Source organism: Quercus lobata, chromosome 9, assembly GCF_001633185.2.
Source record: "Quercus lobata isolate SW786 chromosome 9, ValleyOak3.0 Primary Assembly, whole genome shotgun sequence".
NCBI lineage: Eukaryota > Viridiplantae > Streptophyta > Magnoliopsida > Fagales > Fagaceae > Quercus > Quercus lobata.
The window spans coordinates 36,209,804-36,223,060 of NC_044912.1; the positions used below are offsets into that span (position 1 = coordinate 36,209,804).

Genomic DNA, 13,257 nt, shown 5'->3' on the forward strand with positions numbered 1-13,257 from the left:
AGGGTCTTTCAAATTTTTTTTTTTAAAACTCAAAAAAGATTTTGTTTAATTCTAGGCCAAAACAAAAGGAAGAGTTCTTACTAATATCCTTTTTCAAGTAGCCAGTTCAAGTACAAATCCTCCTATTTGAAATTTCAAAGTCAAATATAGGTAATAAGCCATCGTCAAACACTCTTAAATCCCTAATCACATTCACCCAAGGGTTAGTACTCCTCAAATTACAAATACTTGGCATACATGGCAGGTAAGAATTCAAAGAAAGTCAATGATAAAGAAAAGAAAAGAAAAGAAAAGGAAAGAAAGAGGAACTTGCAAAAGATAAAGACCTAAAAAGTTGTTAGAGCCTCTGACAAAGTTTGTTTAAATTGTTTAGTATAGGAGTTTTAATTTACATATTTATCCCAGTTAATTGAAAACTTGTAAGTGGGTATGATGAGGATATTTTAGGCATAAAAATTGAGAAATTCAAATAGGGAAAGCTCCTTAAATAATAGTATAGATAATCTAATGGGGTCTTTACTCATTTAACCAAAATATTCAAATAGGCTGGGTTAAAACTTATCCAAATTAGGTGGATAATGGATGGGTTCAGGGATATGGATAAAAATTGCCACCCTAATCAATAGTTGCTCTAACACTGTTTATCTCTCTCTTTCTTTTTTTCATTTTTTTTTTTTAAAAAATTCTTAAATGCCGATTAACAACCCATTAACATAAGTTGAGGCATATTTCCTCTAATGGAGAAAGGCTCTTTAAGAAAGTAAAATGTATTGTTGGTCATGGATAACCAAGACATCAACAACCCAGATAATTATAGTTGGTTGAATAAAATACCTGTCATTATACAAGAAAGAGTGGTAGCCACATCTATGCTATACTCAAAAAGACTAGATTAGTCATAATTGAGACTCTTTGTAATTAAAAAGTCCCTATCATCCCAATATATGCTTAAAGTAGGACTCAAAACACACCCCGCAAGCCGCAATACACACTCAATCAATCTCTAGTCAATCTGAGGCGTCGCAGTATCGCACCTTGAGAGCATAATGATTTCTTGAACTACTAGTTCCTTCCATTTGTTCTTGCGGTGAACCAACATTCTCACCGTCCATTTCCTCTCATCCTTGTTGGTAATGTACCAAGGATCAAGTGAAACTTCTTGACCCCAGTGAGGCAATGACCCATGAAATAGTTTTATGTTGATATGGTGCCAAGCCGGAAAGAAGTCTTGGATTTGAGTGTGTGCAACTGCATTAACAAGGGCAAGACCCAAGAAAATTTTCTCTGATGTTGGAGCTTTAGAAGAGCATCCTCCATGATGATCGTTTATACAATTTAAAAATGTGCTTAAGGTTTTGGTTTGCAATATCCTCAGCTGTTTTATCTCTTGCTCAAAGTATTAAAGTTTTTTGAGATTTTACAGGAATAGATGATGAACGGGTAGTCCTAAGGAAGGGTAAGACTACCCCTAAAGATGCTAGATAACAAATATTCCTTCAAGTTTTTATTATCTCAAGTGTGATTTTCTTTACTTGTTATTTTTCTATATTTATTGTGACATAAAGTCCTCTCAAGTCAGGCAATTCCTAACCCACTCAAATAAAATTCATAAAAATTGTTAAACAATGCGATTAGAACCTTGTTATTTTTCATTCTAAATTACATTCTAGTTACCAGCATATTTTATTTGAATTTTACAGAATGAGCCAACAATTTGTAGCAAAACTAGTGCATAAAGGGGAGAAAAAGGAAAAGCTAAACATCTAAAATGCCTTCACATTAGAACCAGTAAAAGTGATTCATTATTTTCTTTTATAGATTAAATAACAAATAAATGAATAAACTTGTATCACATTTACAGCCTTTTTGGACACTTTCTGGCAAAGATCCCAGGTCCAATAGTGTAAACCCAAACCCTCCCAAAAAAAAAAAAAAAAAAACTAAAAAGAAAGATTTTAACTAATAGTCCACAAATTAACCATCAACATTGATGCAAACATCAGACCCCACCATCTTCCAATCAATGATTTTAAACCTTTTGATCCATTGGTGTTGCAGACGAGCTTCTTGTTATGATAGGTGCACACTGGTTGCTTCCTGAAGTACACAACAAGAGAGACTTGTTCAGTACCTTATTGCAAAGTATCAAAGTTGGGCATATATAGATTGCAACAACATTGATTAAATGTGATTTTTGTATGTTGTTGAAGTACATACTGCATTTTTTTTCTTGATATTCATGGAAGTTGTAATAGTTAATTAGTAGTTTCTAACCTCGTAAAACTAGCTCCCATGTTTCACCAATGCTTAACTACATTTTCCTCATTAAAGATGCTTATACTCTAATACTATAAGCAATGTGGAACATGTAATGTGTGACTTCAATTCAAATTTAACAAAAATCTAGAAAATTTTGAAGTATTAGTATGAGAAATTGCTTTTCTAGTTAATGATGTATAGGAGAAGCAAGCATGTTAGTTAATAAAGGCTTCAAACTGATTTCCTTCTTATAGAAGCAGTGCATGATCACTTAAAACTATTCCCCTTGTTACCATTAGGGGCTTATTCCTTGATATTTTAGCATGAAACATAACAAATATTCATCAAAATATATACAATGTAGGTTCAGAAAACAGCATAATTGTTGATCCAATACATTACCTGGATGAGCAGAAAGCGACCACATAATCAGTCCCTGTGCACGTAAATACACTGGTGGGATCATCATATGCATAACTATATGCCGCAGGGCAAGCCTCCTTGAACTTCTTGGAATAATAGGTTGGTTGACATACCCTAGGGTTCCCATACAGCCCTCTACAGCAGTACTCATCCGTGTTAAACACATCACATGCACTTCGACACCCTACAACTTTCCCATTGGACTTGACGGATAGCTCGGACGGGCAACTAGGATTCAAATCTGAATCACAACCAGCAATGCTACAATTTCCCTTCCCATTTATGGGTGTAACAACTACTGGCAAGTTAAAACCATCCACAAGGCTAACATCATAAAAATCAGGTGATGCAAGGGTAAATTCGGCAAGTGAAGCTGGTGTCTTTCCTGAGGCTGCACACCTGAATGAATTGCCACAGTCCCCAGTCTGGCATGACCCATTGCCATTCTTGTCAAAGTTACAACCTGTTCGACCCCAAATCCGGCCGGACCAGCTAACTGGGGCAGTGAAGACTACAGATTGCTTGGGTTTTAGTGTAAATCCACCACCATTAAAGTTCTCCCCAGGGGTAACTGCTGGCCATATTGTCTCTTTGCAATCATTTATTATGGTGAAAACTCGTGCAGACTCACACATTTTGGCTCCTGCCCATCCAAATAAAATTAAAATTGCAGGCCAATTTGAAGATGCAAGAAACAAATTAAATCTATGTTGCAAAAAGTTCCCTAAAGAAATTTTTTTTCCTTGTTATCTTTAGAGTGAGTCAGGGAAAAAAAATGTTTACTAAACATTTATGAATAGCTGACTAATTTTCAAGAAAGAGATTATAATCTCTGTCCAAGCAATAGCTATTATACATAAGACAAGGCTAATCATGATTATATTTATACATTGATAAAAGAGAAAAACAAAGGCAATGAAGAGATTAAGTACCTGATGAAATTAGAATTAGAACCAAAAGAATTGGTGAAAGTACATTATTGTGAAATGCCATGTCTTCCTCTCCTTTGCTTTCTATTGGTAGAATATTAAGGTGTAGGAAGAGAGGTGTAAACGGTGGGGGTAGATTTAAAGCAAAGGGGGGTGAAGAATACGTGTGGAAGGAGCTAGGGATAGTAGTTCAAAGAACTAATCTATTCTGGGAAAGCTTTTTGGCAAAAGAGTGGATGATTCTTTTCCTAAGCCTTTAATCCAAGTTTATTCAGGTTCCATTCTTTTCTCGATAGAATTTTTGGCTTTCATATCACCTTCAACCGCCCCATGAATATATATATATATATATATATATATATATATAAAAGAAAGTATGCCTTTTGAAGTTTTACACTTTGTTCGTTGTTGCTAGCAACAAGTAATTTCATATTAATTTATATACAATTAGCTTCCCTACGTACTAAAGAGATACACATCTCAAGTAACATACACGCAGTCACGCTTGAAAAGATCATCAAACTCGATTAAACAAAGATCAAAGTTATAAAGCCACATCGTCTCTTAATGATCTCATCTGAAGTTAATGAAAGTAGAGGAAACTTCATGTATGCCTCATATCTCCGCCCATATTTCTTGAGCTATATTTGTGTAGCCACCTCATTTTTCAATTTCCAGCGGTCTCTCACAACTTGGAAAATTCATTAGAAGTCAGTGGCTAATATTACAATTGTTTGCAATACCTTACTGTCCTCCAATTTCTACTACTAACTACTTTAGTAGGTTTTTTACACTAATTTTTCTGTTACTCCCACTTTGAATTGTGTTATGGTCTGTTTAATGTTATTGGTACCACTGGATTCAAATTAAAAGACAAAAAGAGGGCAACGAACATGGTTCATCTGTTTTGTGTTTGACATTAATTGACTTTTGCTGTATGCCAAAAATCATTCCTAGAAGCTACAAAACTTTCAATTTTAGGCAATTTCAATAATTAAAAAAATAGTAAATGTTCACGCAAATCAAAAGGGTATAAACAAACAAACATCTTTACATCTAGATTAATGAAGATGAAAAGATCATGGACTGTTCTTTTTCACAATCCAACTGAATTTATGAATTCAAGGTTCATTTGCCGCATAAAATTAAATTTATCTTGATTATATATAATGTTCGTGGAACTCCAAATGCAATCATACTCCACAAAACGAGTAAGAATAAGTCTTTTTATCCTTAATTAAACTTCGGCTGTATGCCAAAATTTATTCTTTGAAGTAACATAACTTCCAATTTTGGCCCGTCAAATTCAATCAGAAGTTCATTTATTTAAAAAAAAAAAAAAGCCAAACTAACAAACAAACATCTATCAGGTTATCAGTAGCTAATTTTTGAAAATTGAAGATAAATAAGTTTAGGGACAATTTTTTTTTTTTACAATTATTGATATGTCTGGTGTGGTATAAGCATAAAAAATTATATTAACGGTCAAAATAGATCATGAAGTGTCAAGCCATTGGGCCAAAAATATTGTGTAGACTTCACACAGGCGAAGTTCCACACTAGGTCCAACTGTAGAGTAAATGGCATGTGGCTCGTAATCTTGAGTGTTTAGTTCAGAACCCAAACTGTGTACTGAAAAGAGCCTATGAAGGAAATTCGGCAAGCCCATCTATTGCCAAGACAATTGTAAATGGAAACTGTGTAGTCGAAAATAGCTTTGCTCCCCCATCCAAACAAGCCGAAATCATGAACCTTTTTTTTTTTTTTTGAAAAGAAAAATCATGAACTGTCATTAAGAAGTTGAGAAAATGATGGATGATCGAGCAAGTATACCAGGATTAGCCTTTGACCCTTTTAATGGCTTTCTTGGTCCCATTGCTAGTATCCAGTTTACTCTTCCTCTTCTTCTTCTTCTTCCACAATTGCACATGCAAGATAGGGGTTATTATTCGAAAAAGACTATTCGATTTATGGATCATTTGCAATACTATTCGAAAATGACTATTCGATTTATGGATCATTTGGAATACTGTTCCCCAGATTTGGTCTTCTTTATATAAAGCAATAATTTAGATAAAACGACCTTGCTACGGCACTAAAGTTTTCGTTGAAAAAATCACACCCTTATAGTCTTATACCCACCACAGGGTCCACAACACAAAAAAAGAAAGAAAAGGGACGTGTGAACTTTTTAGTGAAATATCCTGTCCTGTGACTCTGGCTTATTGTTTTGAAAATGGGATTTTCATTTATCGAAAATTAATTAGAAAGGATAAGTATTTATGTATTTATCCGAAAATGAATAGTTAAATCCAAGAAATTGTGGAAAATATGCAACATAATAAAATTAGACCTTGTTTAGAAAAGAGCAAACATAATTCAATTAAAATTGTTTACTATTAAACTACTTTCTTCTAATAAAACAGTGATTTCTAATTGTTTTTAACTAATATGCAGAAAGAAAAAAAAAAAAAAAAAAGAAGACACATGTTATAATGATTATGTAGAAAAACGTAGGCCTTCAAAAGTTTATGCTTTTGGTATACAACTTTTGGGAGTAGTTTCATTTTGGCCCTTAGGAAATTTTCTGTTTCACTTAAGTCCTTAATGTTCTCAAGCATGTTTCATTTTCATCCTTATCGTTAGGCCTGTCTACGGGTTGGTCTGAGTCGAGTTTGTGCCCAACCCAGAATCGACCTGATAACTTCGTTTCTCTCATTTCTAGACCCGTTGCCAGCTAGTGAACGGAATCGGTTCAGGTGTTCGGACCACATCGGATACCGATCGGTCCTCAGTCGGAGTTGAAAATTTCGAAACTATGCCAGATTTTGCTTGAAACCACCAAATTTGGTTGAGATTGGGCTGATCTATCGAGATCTAGCCAAATCTCGAAGAGATCAAGCCGAATCTCGATGAGATCTCGTCGGATCTCAGCGAGATCTCAGTGGATCTCAAATAGAATAGGTCGAATCTTGACGAGATCTTGCCGGATCTCGACTAATTGGAGAAAACGACCAACGAAACACATCCATCGGTGGATAACAACTAATTTTCCGGTGTACATCCGGTCGGATCGGTTAAGATCTCAATTTTTATGCTCAAACCCATCATCCAACCTTCCAAAATGGGGTTTTGGGGATGAAGACTTGCCACTGACCGTCACCAATGTCGGGTCGGCCAGTTTTCGAGCTGGGTTGGGTGGTTTGGTCGGGTACTAGGTCTGGTTGGACACCTCTACTTATCGTCGCATTAGTCTGGAAACCTAACGTGGGTGATAGAATGCCAGCCTGCTGCAGTTTTAAATAAGTAAATGACATTGCACAATGGGTTTATAAGAGGGGATGATGTATGGTAAATGAGAGAGAGAAAAGAAAAAAAGAAAAGGGGATGACATAGAAACGTTTATGTGATTTATTTTCCCCATAAGCTAATCTTTTTTTTTTTTTTTTTTTTTTTTTTCACTTATCTCTAAGGATCCAAGTTTGTTTATTCCCTTATTCCATATCCATTGAAGTAAACAAGGTTAAATAATTAAAGAAATAAATGAAAGTATAATGAATAAACATGAAACTTTAATGGCGTGAGGGATGATGAAATTGTTGCCCTTAGACAATATTTGCCCCAACACAAGAGTTGCTAAAGGGTTATTATAAATTTGGCTACAAGATAGAACCAAAGTTATTGGATTCTACAACTAGCAATTTTGTAATATTATTATTATTATATATATATATATATATATATATATATATAAAATCGAAACTTTTGAAACTCTCACAATTTTCCACGTCAGCACAATATTTAAATAAAATTATTTTTGTTTAGTCTAAAGTTAACCAAAAGTAAAACTATATCTCTTTAACAAGTCCAACTTAAACTCAAACTCATCATTATCATTTTTTTTTTAACTATATAATGCATATTTGTTTTGTACAGCACCAACACAAACATAAAGCCTTTTAGGTTTTCTTTCTTTCACACAAAGTCACAAAAACCTCACTGTACGACACCAAGCCACCAACACATGTATTAGAACTCATTAGTATCTTTGCCTCTCTCCTAGGTGAAGGTTGTTTTTCCACTCTCCTTTTTTTTTTTCTTCTCTTGGTGTTTAAATTTTAGAAATTATTTGTTTAATATTTCTTGGAATTTTTTATGTATAGATTGCTTTGATTGCCCCCTTCACTGAATTTGCTTCCCTTACTCTCTCCTCCGCATCCTCCTTTTGTAAGTTTATCATATTTTTTATTGAATTGTTGGTTTAATATATATATATATATATATATATACATATATATATTCTTTTTTTAATTTAGGTTTTGAATGATAAAATAGGCTTTGCAAAGTCTTACTACTTACTGTCCATAGCCAACAAGAGTTACAGTACATGAGCCATGGGTGCGCATGGGGATGTGCCCAAGGATGTTCTTCTTTTCTACTATCTTTACGAAGTCATAATATTGTGGTATTCAAGTAGGGCAGTTAGTTTCAACAAGTCTCTTTTTTAGTTTTTATATTATTCATAGGTTTTTAGACATCTATATTAATTGAGATTTAATTGATTTTAGGTCTTATTCTTTTGTGGACTAATTGATCATGGATTGTTCATTTTATTTAAATAAAATTATTTTTGTTTAGTCCAAATTTAATAATAAGTGAAACGCTATCTCTTTAACAAGTCCAACTTAAACTTAAACGTTGATAATTTATCTCCAAATTTGCGAGGTTAATCATGAACACTATAAAAACAAAGCAAACCCCAATATTTTTTTTTTTAAGCCGAGTAGAGGTATGATCTCTTCTTAGGTTATTTTCTTCTCTACTTTGTTTTTTTTAAAAAAAAAAATTTATTTTATGGTTTTTCATGTATTTAAAAAAAAGTAATTTTCATACATGAACCACCAAACTCTCTTTAGCCACTTTTTACAAGATAAAAAAGTTTGCAATAATTAAAATTATTCTTTTGAATGTAACTCATTTTTCTCTTATATTTGTCTATTGTTTAGTTATATATATATATATATATATATATTGTTTTGTTTCAATAATTTCTAAGCAGTGAACCATTTGATTTTTTAATATTTTTTGATCTTTCAGAAGTTTTAATATCTAAATTTTTGAATTATTTTTTTGCAGTATCTGAAACTGTCTGACAAATTTTTTGTATGCTATTGCACGTTCAAACAATAGCTTCTTCATCAAATTATAACACAAATTAAAGTCATACAAAAGCAAATCATGCAATGGTGTAGTTTCTTAAAATTTTTATAAAATTTAGTCTACCTCACAAATAAGTAGGTTCCCGTGCATAGCACGGATTAGTGACTAGTATATATAAAACTGAAGTCTTTGACTCTTGGTTGAGCTCTCCACAATTTTACACATAAGCATTTCTTAAATAAATATATTATAATTAATATTATCTAACCAATATTTTAAAAAAGTAAAATAAAATCCAGTAAAATATAATAAAAAAGAAAACCTGATTCTCTTTCTCCTCCAAAACAAATTCGACTTTCATTAAAAAAAATAAAAATAAAAATCGACTCTTTCAAATGTGACACTGCCATCTCCTCCTTCTTCTATCACTCCCTTTCTGCCATCTCCGTCTTCTTCAATTATCTCTTTCAAGTTTCAAATGCAGCTACCCATTCTCTCTAAGTCTCTATTATGCCCAAATCTCTCTCCACACAAAAACTCTAAACCAAACGCATTCTCTAATCATCTATAGGCGTCCTTCACTTTTTATTTATTTTTTGCTGGAAGAAAAATTCTACAAAAGAATTACAAAAATTGGAAGGAAGGATCCATGGAATAAAGGAACAACCGAAAAGGGAATTACAAAATTAGCGTGAGGTACTGTTTTTATATTAAGCTTTTATTTTATAATTATTCCTAAATTTTAGTCAATTAAACAAAGGAACAATCATTATTCCCGAAATTTAGAAAAACACTGTTGCGCAAAATTTAGTAAATTGTTTATGCAATTGTTAAACAAAAACTTATATTCGTTCCTTTATCAATTGTTAGGTTTCTATTTTTTAGGTTTTTTCTTTGGTTTTGTCTTATAAAGAACAAACATTATTTTTGTTTTGTGAATTTAGTCCTTTTTTTTTGTTAACTAAACCTGTGGTTTAAAAGCATTTTTTTTAATATATATTAGCATTCATACTATTTGAATAAAGTGTTTAACCAACTTCAAAATTGTTCCATATTTATTGGTGAGATTTTGTATTGCTCTCTTTATATAAATAGTAAATACAGTAGTGTTGCTGCTGTTTAGGATCCAATTCACATACTTTGATTCTTTGATTAGTGATTTTGCAATTGACGTATACTGTTTACAAATCTTTTGTATTGATTTTTATTGTTTTGGTTGTTGAATACACTCGCTATATTGTTATTATAATGTATACTAACAGTTACGCTACCACTACATCTGGCCCTAGGGAAAATGCTTTTGACATTGGATCTTAGGGTATGGGATGTGATTGCTCATGTTGTTGAAGGTTATGATGAAGCTGTTGCTACTTGGAAAATTACATGTTGGGGAGAATTATGCTAGAAAAGTTAAGTTAATCATTATGTTTAAAACATTGCATCAATTGAAACATTTTTTTAATGTTTCATATTAAGGATAAGAATCTTTTAGATTAGAATCCTAACATACAATTAGAGAGGAAGAAACAACAAATTGTTTAAATCTTCTTACAAAATTACGTTTGCAAAACATTCATATCTAATAAACAAATATTAAATAAATAGTTTTCCTGTGCATCGCATGGGTTAGTAACTAATTTTAGATAAACCCATAGAATTTCTTATGTTTTTAAGAGAAATTAATGTTGCGTTAATAATGAGAGTTTAAACAAAATATATACACACACACCCCAAGAAAAGTTTCAAATAAGTGTTATAATTATTAGAAAACAATTAGAAACAATTTTTCAACATTTACAAATGTTTAAATATACTCTTCATAATAAATTTTAGAGAAAACACTGACAATGCCAAAAATCGTCAGTAAATTACACAGTTCTCACGTGCTCAAGACAACAACTGCACAACACAAAACAAGAAGACCTTAGGAGAGTACTAGTGTGGTACCGGCCAAAGACCCTTCGAATGTTAAGTTAGAGAACTTTTTACAACTCTAGAGTGTCAGAGTTGGGGAAAATTATGTGTACCTTGGTTTAGGAGTACTTTGGGGTTTTTGTAGTAGTGTAGAACTGATTTTTTCCTTTCTTGGGGAAAAGGAACTTTTCCTTATAAGGAAGATCTTCATAAAAGTATGTATTTTACAGGATCCTTTCCATATAGCGATTTTGTTGATTATGTTTAATCATGAGGCGCAAGATATTTATTTTTAAAGTTTCTTGAGGACTACTTAAACCATGTGGATGCCACTTGACCTTATCATTGTCCACTTTGTATCCATCCGCTTTCTCATCTGTCCACCATGGAGGATTCGTCCTCTTAGGTACATGCCCCCTGTCTTCTTCCATCATTTTGATCACGAGCTAAAAGTACCATCACTCGTGGCTGGTTTAGTAGAATGAGATCATCTACATCCATTTTATTCTTTTCAGTTGCCCCCTCACTCTATGGGTCTGTCGCATAATGTTAGGACGGATCCATGGAGTGACACTCTAACTGTAACTTTGGGAGATGCGTTCTGATTGACAGGCTAGCCTAGGGTCATTAATGCAATAGGGGCATGTGTCATATTTTTAGCGGTTAATCGCTCGGACCGAAGCATCCCTTCGTCTTCTGTGTTGTTCCCCCTATATATACATTGCTCGTTCCTCTCATTTTTTACTTTTCTCAACCAATTTCCTAATCAGAGGGCTATCGTCTTTTTCAGTAAATCTTTGTGCCATCCAATTGGTGTGATCGTCTGCTATAATTCATCCGTCCCCTTGCTTCGCGCTGTTTAATTGTAAGTACCCTTCTTCTCATACTTAATTTCCACCTTTTTCAATTTTTTACTTAAATATTGCATGCCTGTCACTTGTATATGCCTATAGAGTCTTAGGGTTTTTATCTGTCACGTGTAGGTGACCAATGTCTAGTGAGGCGTTAAGAGATCAATCGTGGGTCCTTGAAAGAGCGGGCTAGGATGAGGTGTTTCCGTCAGGTCAAGGTTACCCCGACACCTTCGATAGTGAAAGGGTTCCGTCAGCCAACTCTTCTTCCATGGGGGAGGATGAGGACCTGGATGTGGACGGGTCGAAGAGTGATTCCAATGATGACTTAACTGGTTCTGAACCCCCAATTCAATCTGTCATAGGCCCTGACGGGTTTAAGGAGTTTATTATGATTCCATTGTGGACAATTAATGACTTCAACTCTTCCATCAAGCAAACACACTTTAATACACTTAGGGAGAAATACTAGATACCCGTCAACATACCAATCCGTCTACCCTCCAAACGTGAAAAATGTTATTATAAAGGTCTGAAAGATGTTGGTGTGTATGAGCAGATGCTGAAAGTGGGCTTGAGATTCCCTCTTAGTGCCCTTCATTGTCGTCTTCTTCAGTACCTTGGACTATCCATCACCCAAATCTCTCCGAACACCTAGAGAGTCTTCTTGGGTGCAGAAGTTCTGTACAGGGTTAGGTTTGACGGGGCACGAAGGATGAAGGTGGAAGAGTTTTTCATTGTTATCATCAGGGACGAACGCAGGATTTTAAGCTGGGGGGGGGGGCAGAGATAAGCAAATTTTTTTTTTTTCAAATACGCATCCATATAGTATTAATAAACTATCAACCAAGACAAATACCCAAAAATCATTGTTTCTTAATATATTAAGATACAATCTACTAACAAAAACAAAATATGCGAAACACTATTGTTTCTTTATACAATCATCTATGAAAAGGGAACTCGACGCTCTTTCAAATCTTCAAAATCATCTATTATTGAATCCAAACTAAATGTCGAAGCTATATCCTTTTCAATGTATAACATCAAAGAATCATTCAAAAAGTCATCTTCCATTTTGTTTCAAAGTTCAGTTTTGACAAGTTTTATAGCTGAAAATGCTCGCTCTGTAGTAGCAGTAGAAATTGGAAGAGTAAGCACAAGTATCACCATTCTATAAACAAGTTTGTAGTGTTCTGAATTTCCAGTTCTCACTAACTATTGAGACAACTCAGATAAACTTTTCAATTTTTTGAACTCTGGATCTTGGACTACATTATGCTCAAAATGATAAAGCTCCTTCTCCAACACTTGTTTGTCATAATTTGTGAAATCTTGTGGATAGAAATTCTTTACCAACAAACAAAGATCACTAATTCTGAAAGATTTTAATACCTCTCGAGGTTCTAAAGCTGAGCTAAGCCTAAGCAACTCCATTGCATCTTCATTAAACCGATAATTTAGTTCCTGTAGTTGAGAATCTATTGTAGCATAAAAAATATTTACTCGATAATGATGCTCATTTGTAACGTTATCTGGTTGATTACGAGCTCGACCTCGCCTCGCAACATAACGAGTATTCATATCCAGGACATCAATGCGATGCTTCTCACAAAATGATATCACAGTGGTGAGTAAGCCATTCCATCCATCATCTCTAAATTTTGGATAAGTGCTTTAGTAGATGAAACTAAATCCATGGCATTTAAAATGTCTTGAGA

The 13,257-nt window shown here is 33.7% G+C and overlaps 1 protein-coding gene across 1 annotated transcript; it reads right to left on the minus strand.

Annotated features, from left to right (window-relative positions):
* Positions 1 to 1,858: 1,858 nt before the first annotated feature.
* Positions 1,859 to 3,710, minus strand: LOC115960908 (pathogenesis-related thaumatin-like protein 3.5). Its single transcript, XM_031079911.1, has 3 exons — positions 3,615 to 3,710; positions 2,662 to 3,325; positions 1,859 to 2,097 (listed from the first exon to the last, which is right to left on the minus strand). Exons 1-3 carry the CDS (start codon positions 3,673 to 3,675, stop codon positions 1,956 to 1,958), a joined length of 867 nt encoding a protein of 288 aa, XP_030935771.1. The 5' UTR covers positions 3,676 to 3,710; the 3' UTR covers positions 1,859 to 1,955.
* Positions 3,711 to 13,257: the final 9,547 nt, after the last annotated feature.